General features: G+C 44.9%; 1 protein-coding gene across 1 annotated transcript; it reads left to right on the top strand.

The window, feature by feature from the left end:
* Positions 1–10079: 10079 nt before the first annotated feature.
* LOC307048850 (ETS domain-containing protein Elk-1-like) lies at positions 10080–11494 on the top strand (the record flags this gene model as incomplete). The annotated part of the gene is made up of 2 exons (XM_079698086.1): positions 10080–10131; positions 10164–11494. The coding sequence occupies 2 exons, from the start codon at positions 10080–10082 to the stop codon at positions 11492–11494; spliced, it is 1383 nt and encodes a 460-aa protein (XP_079554212.1).
* Positions 11495–11729: the final 235 nt, after the last annotated feature.

The raw sequence follows: 11729 nt of genomic DNA, 5'->3' as shown, positions 1-11729 counted from the left end.
AATGCAGCACTAATTTTAGTCTTTAATGATAACATCCAAAAGCCAAAAGATAGGGATTAGACTCCATGAAATTCTCTCAATGCGTTTTTCTTGCTCTATCTTTTTGTGAGTGTTTCTGTCATTTCTTATTTTCTTTCTCTATTTTTGGGTATGTGTCAGTTTATCCATTTCTATTGTTCACTCTACATACCAATTTCATTTTTTCTCTCCCATTTAGTTTTTCTACCCTTCTTTCCCTCTTCTTTAACAGGTTATAGTAGAATTCTTCTACCATCTACATTTTTGCTCTGTAATATTGAATAGTTGTCCATTTCCAGTTCTGTACATTCAATAGTTTTCTGTTCTCAATTTTCAAGGAAGATGACTGAAGTCTTTTTATGTCTCTCTCTTTAAAATATAAATTACTTTTGAATCATTTGGTTCTTGGCTGAATTTTTTCCCTCTGTGGGTCAGTATCACCTGGTGGCAAGCTTTCTTGATACAACTAAGCATTCCTTGACCAACATTTCCAAAATGTTATGAAGGTTCTGTTATTTATTCCAGTAATTTCTATATGTCTATATAGTCTTCTTCTTGGTCATTTAAAAAGTCTTATTATTAACATAAAAATAAGGTATATTTCAAATACAGATTTTTTTTTTTTTTTTGCGGTATGCGGGCCTCTCACTGTTGTGGCCTCTCCCGCTGTGGAGCACAGGCTCCGGACGCACAGGCTCAGCGGCCATGGCTCACGGGCCCAGCCGCTCCGCGGCACGTGGGATCTTCCTGGACTGGGACACGAACCCGTGTCCCCTGCGTCGGCAGGCAGACTCTCAACCACTGCCCCACCAGGGAAGCCCCAAATACAGATTTTTTTTAAAGCTAACATTTATTAACATTACCAGGCACTCCTCCAGGGATTTTACAGTAATCACCTCCTTTGAGATTTGTTCAAACATCCCCTTCTCAGTGAAGCCTTCTCTGGCAACCTTATCTATGATGCCAACCACCTTGACATGTCCAAGTCTCTCTTGCTTTATTTTTTCCCTTTATGTTCATCCCTGTGTAACATAATATCTCTTTCATCATTTAGCTTCTTACTCCTCTCTCTCTAGAATATATGCTCCCTGAGGACAAAGGGTTTTATGGGCTTTGAGTATTGCTATATATCCCAGCACCTAGAACAGTACCTGGCAGACAGTGGGCCCTCAATAAATACTTGTTGAATGAGTAAACAAACTCATTTAATCTTCACCACAACCCCACAAGACATCTGCTATTATTATCCCCATTTTAAAGATGAGAAAACTGAGACGCAGAGCAGTTAGGTAACATGCTAAGGTTATAGAATTTGTAAGTGGAAGAGCTGGTATCCTAACGCCAGCGTCTGGTTCTGTAGTCCTTGTTCTTAACAACTAACGGTGCTCAGGTGCCCGTTACCCACATTTATTTTTTATTATTTTTTTTTACAGTGAACATCACTTTTTTGTAAGTTTTTGTTTGTTTTGTTTTGCTTTATTGAGGTATAGTTGATGTACAATATTATATAAGTTACAGATGTACAATGTAGTGAGTCACAATTTTTAAAGGTTATACTCCATTTATAGTTATTATAAAATATTGGCTACATTCCATGTGTTGTAAAATATATCCTGGTAGCTTATTTATTTTATATATAATAGTTTGTACCTCTTAATCCCCTACTCCCATCTTGCAGGGCAGGGCAGAGCAGAAGACCTTGAATAGACATTTTTCCAAAGAGGACATACAGATGGCCAACAGGCACATGAAAAGATGCTCAACATTGTTAATCATCAGAAAAATGCAAATTAAAACCACAAAGAGATATCACCTCACACCTGTCAGAAAGACTATCATCAAAAAGAACACAAATAACAAATGTTGGCAAGGATGTGGGGGAAAAGGAACCCTCATACATTGTTGGTGGGAATGTAAATTGGTGCAGCCACTGTGGAAAACAGTATGGAGGTTTCTCAAAAAACTAAAAATAGGGCTTCCCTGGTGGCGCAGTGGTTGAGAGTCCGCCTGCCGAGGCAGGGGACACGGGTTCGTGCCCCGATCTGGGAGGATCCCACATGCCGCAGAGCGGCTGGGCCCGTGAGCCATGGCCGCTGAGCCTGCGCGTCCGGAGCCTGTGCTCCGCAACGGGAGAGGCCACAACAGTGAGAGGCCCGCATACCGCAAAAAAAAAAAAAAAACTAAAAATAGAAAAACCATATGACACAGCAATTCCACTCCTGGGTACATATCCAAAAACAGAAAACAAAAACAGAAACACTAATTCAAAAAGATATCTGCACCCCAATGTTCATAGCAGCATTATTTACAATAGCCAAGATATGGAAGCAACCTAAATGTCCATCAACAGATGAATGGATAAAGAAGATGTGGTATATATACATACATACGCACACACACCCACACACACAATGGAATGCTACTTAGCCATTAAAAGGAACAAAATTTTGCCATTTGTAGTAACATACATGGGCATTATGCTAAGTGAAATAAATCAGAGAAAGACAAATACTGTATGACACAGCTTATATCTGGAACCTAAAAAATACAACAAACTAGTAAATATAAGAAAAAAGAAGCAGACTCACAGATATAGAGAACTAGTTGTTACCAGTGGGGAGAGGGAGTGGGGAAAGGACACATTTATTTTTTATTTTTATTTTTATTTTTTTTTATTTTATTTTTTTTGTGGTATGCGGGCCTCTCACTGTCGTGGCCTCTCCCATTGTGGAGCACAGGCTCCGGATGCGCAGGCTCAGCAGCCATGGCTCACGGGCCCAGCCGCTCCGCGGCATGTGGGATCTTCCCGGACCAGGGCACAAACCCGTGTCCCCTGCATCGGCAGGCAGACTCTCAACCACTGCGCCACCAGGGAAGCCCCACATTTATTTTTTAAAGAAAAAAATATATTAAGAGAAAAAAATTAGAGAAAGTTGAAGCTCCTTTTTTAACCCTTTCTAGTTCTGATCCCCTCCAGCCCTCCTCAGACATAAGCACTGTCCTGAAGCTGATGCATATCCATCTTCATATATTTCCTATTTGGAACTATCTTCTAAGTGGCTTCTGAGCCACGAGTGAGAACCGTGTGTGGAGGTGGAAAGGAGCTACACAATTGAAAACTCCCCAAATCCATCTCTCGGGTAAAGTATTGACTGCTTTTGTTCCTTCAACTTTCCTATTATTTTTTTTCTTTTTTTACTTACAGATATTCATTTTTCTAGCTGAAAATAGAAAACCTTATCAGATTGGAATAACAGTCCTTCTTGCTGTAGTTTTTTTTCCCCAAAGACGGGATGAATTTGAGCCTCGTCAGAAAGCCATCTGCTGTGCACGCACAGACCTATTCAGAGCCAGAAAAAGAAAATGAAGGAGGGGGAAAGACCCGACTTACTCATTTTGAAACAAAGAGCTGTGGCTTGCGAGCTCTATGCCTTTGACAAAGGCGGACCCCGGGGCAGTATGTGTGACTGGGAACACAGGGTTTGAGGAGTTCTGCATTGTGCATGGTGACCTTGAGGAACTTTGCTACTAATAAAAGCAGACGCTTAATGAACAGGGAAGAAGGCTCCAAGTCCAGCCCTCTGAGTCCATGCCAGTTCCCTATGGAAAATGGCCATTGGATTTGTGGCCTGCTGCCCATATCATCGTTGCCATCCCCTCTACTGTTTCCATTTCACTCCTTGTTATTCCTGTTGTGTCAGACCCTGCCCGTCTTGGGACAGGACTATCATGGAAGGATGCTCTGAGGTCTTCAGAAAACACTTCTTTCAATCCATGGGGCTACACCTGCTTCCAAAGGGTACCTTTACGCTTGCTGTTGCTGGCAGATCTTAAGCTAAGGGGCTGCCCACTCTTGGTTTCTGTTGAAATACTTCATTTTTTACCTTCCTCAAGTCACCACAGCAAAAAATAAATTGCAGCATGGAACCCCAGGTCCAAAACCAAGTATTTTCATATTCTTGAGAACATTTAAATACTATTCTTTTTTTCCAATTTAATTTTAATGTCTATTTTTATTTTTATAAGTACAAAAGTAATTTAGGCTGCATGTAAAACACTTAAATAGTATATAAATACATAACTTAGAAAGTTAAAGACCTTTCTTATTGTACCTCATAGAAAACTGTTAAGTTTTATGTATATACTTCCAGACTTTTTCACCGTTCACGTGCTTTTTGATTCATGTAAAACTCTAAGCTTTAGTGCACTCTGTGCTTCCCATAGTAATTACTCTCCTATTTCACCTCTGGCTACCCACTTAACATGCCTTTCCTCCAGACCGTAATCTCCATGAGGATCTAGACCCTGTCCTGTCTGCCTTATTTAGCTGTTGTAGCCCCAGTATTGACCACCATGCCTGGCACAGAGTTGGCACTCGACATAAACTTACTGAATGAATGGTCTCACTCTGGCCATGGGAAGCAGGCACAACAGGCTCTGTAATGTCTTTTTGCTGATAGGGAAACAGACTTAGAAATAATTCATGACTTGTCCACAGTCACAGCTATTAAATAGTGGAGTTGAACCTCAATCCAGGTCTTTTGATTCCAAATCGAAAGGTCTTTCCATTCAAGTACATCTTCCCCTTAATAATTGCCAGAGGAGCCGGAGGAAGATGGCGGAAGAGTAAGACGCGGAGATCACCTTCCTCCCCACAGATACATCAGAAATTCATCTACACGTGGAACAACTCCAACAGAACACCTACTGAACGCTGACAGAAGACCTCAGACCCCCCAAAAGGCAAGAAACTCCCCACATACCTGGGTAGGTCAAAAGAAAAAAAGAATAAACAGAGACAATAGGATATGGACGGGACCTGCACCAGTGGGAGGGAGCCGTGAAGGAGGGAAGGTTTCTACACACTACAAGCCCCTTCGAGGGCGGAGACTGCAGGTGGCGGAGGGGGAAAGCTTCGGAGTAGCGGAGGAGAGCACAGCAACAGGGGTGTGGAGGGCAAAGCAGAGAGATTTTGGCACAGAGGATCGGTGCCCTCAGGCACACACCAGCCCGAGAGACTTGTCTGCTCGGCCGCCAGGGTGGGCGGGGCTGGGAGCTGAGGCTCAGGTATCGGCTTTCAGTCGGAGCGCAGGGAGAGGACTGGGGCTGGCGGCAGGAAGAGAGCCTGAAGGGGTTAGTGCTAGCCCGGAGGGAGTCCGGGGAAAGGGTCTGGAGCTACCGGAGAGGCAAGAGACTTTTTTCCCTTTTGTTGCCTGGTGCGCGAGGAGAGGGCATTCCCCTCCCTCCCCTCTGCCTGAGTGAGCCAGAGCCCCCGAATCAGCGGCTCCTTTAAACCCGTCCTGTCTGAGCGAAGAACGGACGCCCTCCGGCGACCTACGCGCAGAGGCGGGGCCAGGTCCAAGGCTGAGACCCGGGAGCTGTGAGAGCAGAGACAGGGAAATCTCTCTGTGCAGCCTCCGAGGCAGCGGATTAAAGCTCCACGGTCCATTTGATGTGCCCTGCGTCTGTGGAGTGCATGAATGGACAGCGAATCATCCCAAATTGAGGAAGTGGACCTTGAGGACAAGATTTAAGACTTTCCCCCCCTTTTTTTTCCTCTTTTTACAACGAATTATCTCAAATTAAGGAGGTGGACTTAGCAAGATTTCAGACTTTTCGCCCTTTTCCTCTTTTTACAACGAATTATCCCAAATCGAGGAGGTGGACTTGGAGAGCAAGATTTTTGATTTTTCCCCCTGCTCTCTTTTTGTGAATGTGTATGTGTAATCTTCTGTGTAAGATTCTCTCTGTATAGCTTTGCTTCCACCATATGTCCCAGGGTTCTTTCGGTCCGTGTTTTTTTTCAATAATTACTTTTTAATTTTAATAACGCTACTATATTTCATACTTTATTCTATTTTACTTTACCTGCTCTTTCTTTTTTTCCTCCCTTCCCTTCCTCCCTCCCTCCCTCCGCTCCTCCTTTCCTTCTTTCTTTTTCTTTCCTCCATCCCTCCCTCCCTGCCACCCTTCGTCTTTCCACTTTCTTTTTCTTTCCTTCCTCCCTCCCTCCCTCCTGTCTTTCTTTCTTTCTTTCCTTCCTCCCTCCCTCCCTCTCTTCTTCCATTTACTCTTCCTTTTGCTTTCATTCCTCCCTCCCTCCCTCCTTTCTTTCCTTTCTTTCCATCCTTCCTCCCTCCCTCCTTTCTTTCTTTCTTCCTTCCTTCCTTCCTTACTTCCCTTCTTCCTTTCTTTCAATCTCTCTTTCTTTCTTCTACTAATTATTTCTTTCTACTTTTTCTCACTGTTATTCTGAGCCGGGTGGATGAAAGGCTCTTGGTGCTGCAGACAGGAGTTAGTGCTGTGCCTCTGAAGTGGGAGAGCCAACTTCAGGACACGGGTCCACAAGAGACCTCCCAGCTCCACATAATATCAAGCAGTGAAAATCTCCCAGGGATCTCCATCTCAACACCAGCACCCAGCTTCAGTCAACGACCAGCAAGCTACAGTGCTGGTCACCCTATGCCAAGCAACTAGCAAGGCAGGAACACAACCCCACCCATTAGCAGAGAGGATACCTAAAAACATAATAAGGCCACAGGCACCCCAAAACACACCACCAGACGTGGACCTGTCCACCAGAAAGACAAGATCGAGCCTCAACCACCAGAACACAGGCATTAGTCCCCCCCACCAGGAAGCCTACACAACCTACTGAAACAACCTTAGCCATGGGGGACAGACACCAAAAACAACGGGAACTACGAATCTGCAGCCTGCAAAAAGGAGACCCCAAACACAGTAACATAAGCAAAATGAGAAAACAGAAAAACACACAGCAGGTGAAGGAGCAAGATAAAAACCTACCAGACCTAACAAATGAAGAGGTAATAGGCAGTCTACCTGAAAAAGAATTCAGAATAATGATAGTAAAGCTGATCCAAGATTCTATTTCCCAGATCCAAAATCTTGGAAATAGAATAGACAATATGCAAGAAACAGTTAACAAGGACCTAGAAGAACTAAAGATGAATCAAGCATCGATTAAAAACACAATAAATGAAATGAAAAATACGCTAGATGGGATCAATAGCAGAATAACTGAGGCAGAAGAACGGATAAGTGAGGTGGAAGATAAAATAGTGGAAATAACTGCTGCAGAGCAAAATAAAGAAAAAAGAATGAAAAGAACAGAGGACAGTCTCAGAGACCTCTGGGACGACATTAAACACACCAACATTCGAATTATAGGGGTTCCAGAAGAAGAAGAGAAAAAGAAAGGGACTGAGAAAATATTTGAAGAGATTATAGTTGAAAACTTCCCTAATATGGGAAAGGAAATAGTTAATCAAGTCCAGGAGGCACAGAGAGTCCCATACAGAATAAATCCAAGAAGAAATACGCCAAGACACATATTAATCAAACTGTCAAAAATTAAACACAAAGAAATCATATTAAAAGCAGCAAGGGAAAAACAACAAATAACACACAAGGGAATCCCCATCAGGTTAACAGCTGATCTCTCAGCAGAAACTCTACAAGCCAGAAGGGAGTGGCAGGACATAATTAAAGTGATGAAGGAGAGAAACCTGCAACCAAGATTACTCTACCCAGCAAGGATCTCATTCAGATTTGATGGAAAAATTAAAACCTTTACAGACAAGCAAAAGCTGAGAGAGTTCAGCACCACCAAACCAGCTTTACAACAAATGCTAAAGGAACTTCTCTAGGCAAGAAACACAACAGAAGGACTATACCTACAATAACGAACCCAAAGCAATTAAGGAAATGGGAATAGGAACATACATATCAATAATTACCTTAAATGTAAATGGACTAAATGCTCCCACCAAAAGACACAGACTGACTGAATGGATACAAAAACAAGACCCATATATATGCTGTCTACAAGAGACCCACTTCAGACCTAGAGACACATACAGATTGAAAGTAAGGGGATGGAAAAAGATATTCCATGCAAATGGAAATCAAAAGAAAGCTGGAGTAGCAATTCTTATATCAGACAAAATAGACTTTAAAATAAAGACTATTAGAAGAGACAAAGAAGGACACTACATAACGATAAAGGGATCGATCCAAGAAGAAGATATAACAATTGTAAATATTTATGCACCCAACATAGGAGCACCTCAATACATAAGGCAAATACTAACAGCCATAAAAGGGGAAATCGACAGTAACACAATCATAGTAGGGGACTTTAACACCCCACTTTCACCAATGGACAGATCATCCAAAATGAAAATAAATAAGGAAACACAAGCTTTAAATGATACATTAAACAAGATGGACTTAATTGATATTTATAGGACATTCCATCCAAAAACAACAGAATACACATTTTTCTCAAGTGCTCATGGAACATTCTCCAGGATAGATCATATCTTGGGTCACAAATCAAGCCTTGGTAAATTTAAGAAAATTGAAATTGTATCAAGTATCTTTTCCGACCACAATGCTATGAGACTAGACATCAATTACAGGAAAAGATCTGTAAAAAATACAAACACATGGAGGCTAAACAATACACTACTCAATAATGAAGTGATCACTGAAGAAATCAAAGAGGAAATTAAGAAATACCTAGAAACAAATGACAATGGAGACACGACGACCCAAAACCTATGGGACGCAGCAAAAGCAGTTCTAAGAGGGAAGTTTATAGCAATACAATCCCACCTTAAGAAACAGGAAACATTTCGAGTAAACAACCTGACCCTGCACCTAAAGCAATTAGAGAAAGAAGAACAAAAAACCCCCAAAGTTAGCAGAAGGAAAGAAATCATAAAGATCAGATCAGAAATAAATGAAAAAGAAATGAAGGAAACGATAGCAAAGATCAACCAAACTAAAAGCTGGTTCTTTGAGAAGATAAACAAAATTGACAAACCATTAGCCAGACTCATCAAGAAAAGAAGGGAGAAGACTCAAATCAGTAGAATTAGAAATGAAAAAGGAGAAGTAACAACTGACACTGCAGAAATACAAAAGATCATGAGAGATTACTATAAGCAACTCTATGCCAATAAAATGGACAACCTGGAAGAAATGGACAAATTCTTAGAAATGCACAACCTACCAAGACTGACTCAGGAAGAAATAGAAAATATGAATAGACCAATCACAAGCACTGAAATTGAAACTGTGATTAAAAATCTTCCATCAAACAAAAGCCCAGGACCAGATGGCTTCACAGGCGAATTCTATCAAACATTTAGAGAAGAGCTAACACCCATCCTTCTCAAACTCTTCCAAAATATAGCAGAGGGAGGAACACTCCCAAACTCATTCTACGAGGCCACCATCACCTTGATACCAAAACCAGGCAAGGATGTCACAAAGAAAGAAAACTACAGGCCATAATCACTGATGAACATAGATGCAAAAATCCTCAACAAAATACTAGCAAACAGAATCCAACAGCACATTAAAAGGATCATACACCATGATCAAGTGGGGTTTATTCCAGGAATGCAAGGATTCTTCAATATACGCAAATCAATCAATGTGATACACCATATTAACAAGTTGAAGGAGAAAAACCATATGATCATCTCAATAGATGCAGAGAAAGCTTTCGACAAAATTCAACACCCATTTATGATAAAAACCCTGCAGAAAGTAGGCATAGAGGGAACTTTCCTCAACATAATAAAGGCCATATATGACAAACCCACAGCCAACATTGTCCTCAACAGTGAAAAACTGAAACCATTTCCACTAAGATCAGGAACAAGACAAGGCTGCCCACTCTCACCACTCTTATTCAACATAGTTTTGGAAGTTTTAGCCACAGCAATCAGAGAAGAAAAGGAAATAAAAGGAATCCAAATTGGAAAAGAAGAAGTAAAGCTGTCACTGTTTGCAGATGACATGATACTATACATAGAGAATCCTAAAGATGCTACCGAAAAACTACTAGAGCTAATCAATGAATTTGGTAAAGTAGCAGGATACAAAATTAATGCACACATGGCTCCTCCTTCATGGGCCCACGTGAGCAGTGGGGAAACGCAGGGGCGGCTTCTAGGTGCTGCCGCCGCCACCGCCGCCGCCACCACCGCCTCGGAGCCCGGGCCTGGGGGGCGGTGGGGCCGCGCATGGAGCCCCCGTCCCCCGGAGCTGCCAACACCGCCGCTGCGCTACACACAGGTACCCCTGGGATGGCGTGAGCGCTCGCCCAGCAATGGACCCTTCTGTGACGCTGTGGCAGTTTCTGCTGCAGCTGTTGAGAGAGCAAGGCAATGGCCACATCATCTCCTGGACCTCCCGGGATGGCGGTGAGTTCAAGCTGGTGGATGCTGAGGAGGTGGCCCGGCTCTGGGGACTGCGCAAGAATAAAACCAACATGAATTATGACAAGCTCAGCCGGGCCTTGCGGTACTACTATGATAAGAACATCATCCGCAAAGTGAGTGGCCAGAAGTTCGTCTACAAGTTTGTGTCCTACCCCGAGGTCGCAGGGTGCTCCACTGAGGACTGCCCACCCCAGCCTGAGGTGTCTGTCACCTCCACTGTGGCAAATGTGGGCACCACAGCTGTACACGCTGTCCCCGGGGACACTGCCTCTGGGAAGGCAGGCACACCCAGGGGTGCAGGAGTGGCAGGCCCAGGCGGCTTGGCACGCAGCAGCCGGAACGATTACATGCGCTCGGGCCTCTATTCCACCTTCACCATCCAGTCCCTGCAGCCGCAGCCACAGCCGCCCTCTCATCCTCGGCCTTCCACAGTGCTCCCCAACACCGCCCCTGCAGGAGCAGCAGTGCCCCCCTCGGGGGGCAGGAGCACCAGCCCAAGCCCCTTGGAGGCCTGCCTGGAGGCTGAGGAGGCCGGCCTGCCTCTGCAGGTCATCCTGACCCCACCCGAGGCCCCAAACCTTAAATCCGAAGAGCCAAATATGGAGCCTGGGTTGGGCCGGCCACTGCCCCCAGAGGTCAAAGTGGAAGAGCCCAAGGAAGAGTTAGAAGCCTCAGCCACTGGGGAGGCGGGGTTTGTCCTGGAAGCCGTCAAGGCCGAGCCCTTTGAGCCCAAGGCCGAGCCCGAAGCCCCTCCCGCGGAGGGCGTGCCAGCCCGGCTGCCTGCGGTCGTTATGGAAACTGCGGCGCCAGTGGGCGGCCTTGCGGCTTCCACAACTTCCAGCCCGGAGATCGCCCAGCCTCAGAAGGGCCGGAAGCCCCGGGACCTGGAGCTTCCACTCAGCCCGAGCTTGCTGGGTGGGCCGGGACCCGAACGGACTCCAGGATCGGGAACTGGTTCCGGTCTGCAGGCACCCGGCCCAGCGCTGACGCCTTCCCTGCTACCTACGCACACATTGACCCCGGTGCTGCTGACGCCCAGCTCGCTGCCCCCCAGCATTCACTTCTGGAGCACCCTGAGTCCCATTGCACCCCGTAGCCCGGCCAAGCTCTCCTTCCAGTTTCCGTCCAGTGGCAGCGCCCAGGTGCACATCCCTTCCATCAGCGTGGATGGCCTCTCAACCCCCGTGGTGCTCTCCCCAGGGCCCCAGAAGCCATGACTGTCACCACCACCGCCACCACCCCTTTCTGGGGTCACTCCATCCATGCCCTGCACTTCTCTTCAGCCAGCCGTCTCAAGGAGAAACATAGTTCAGCTGACAGACTCGTGCTGTGGTCGTGGTTGGGTGGGGATTCTTAGGAAAAAGGATCTCTCGGTAACCCTTCCACAGAAAACATACAACTTCTCTCTTCTTGGTCAGTCCCCCAGTGGCCGCTCTTACACGTCTCTACTGC

The sequence above is a fragment of the Hyperoodon ampullatus genome (assembly GCF_949752795.1).
Source record: "Hyperoodon ampullatus genome assembly, chromosome: 2".
Lineage (NCBI taxonomy): Eukaryota > Metazoa > Chordata > Mammalia > Artiodactyla > Ziphiidae > Hyperoodon > Hyperoodon ampullatus.
This window is presented reverse-complemented; position numbering and strand designations above follow the sequence as displayed.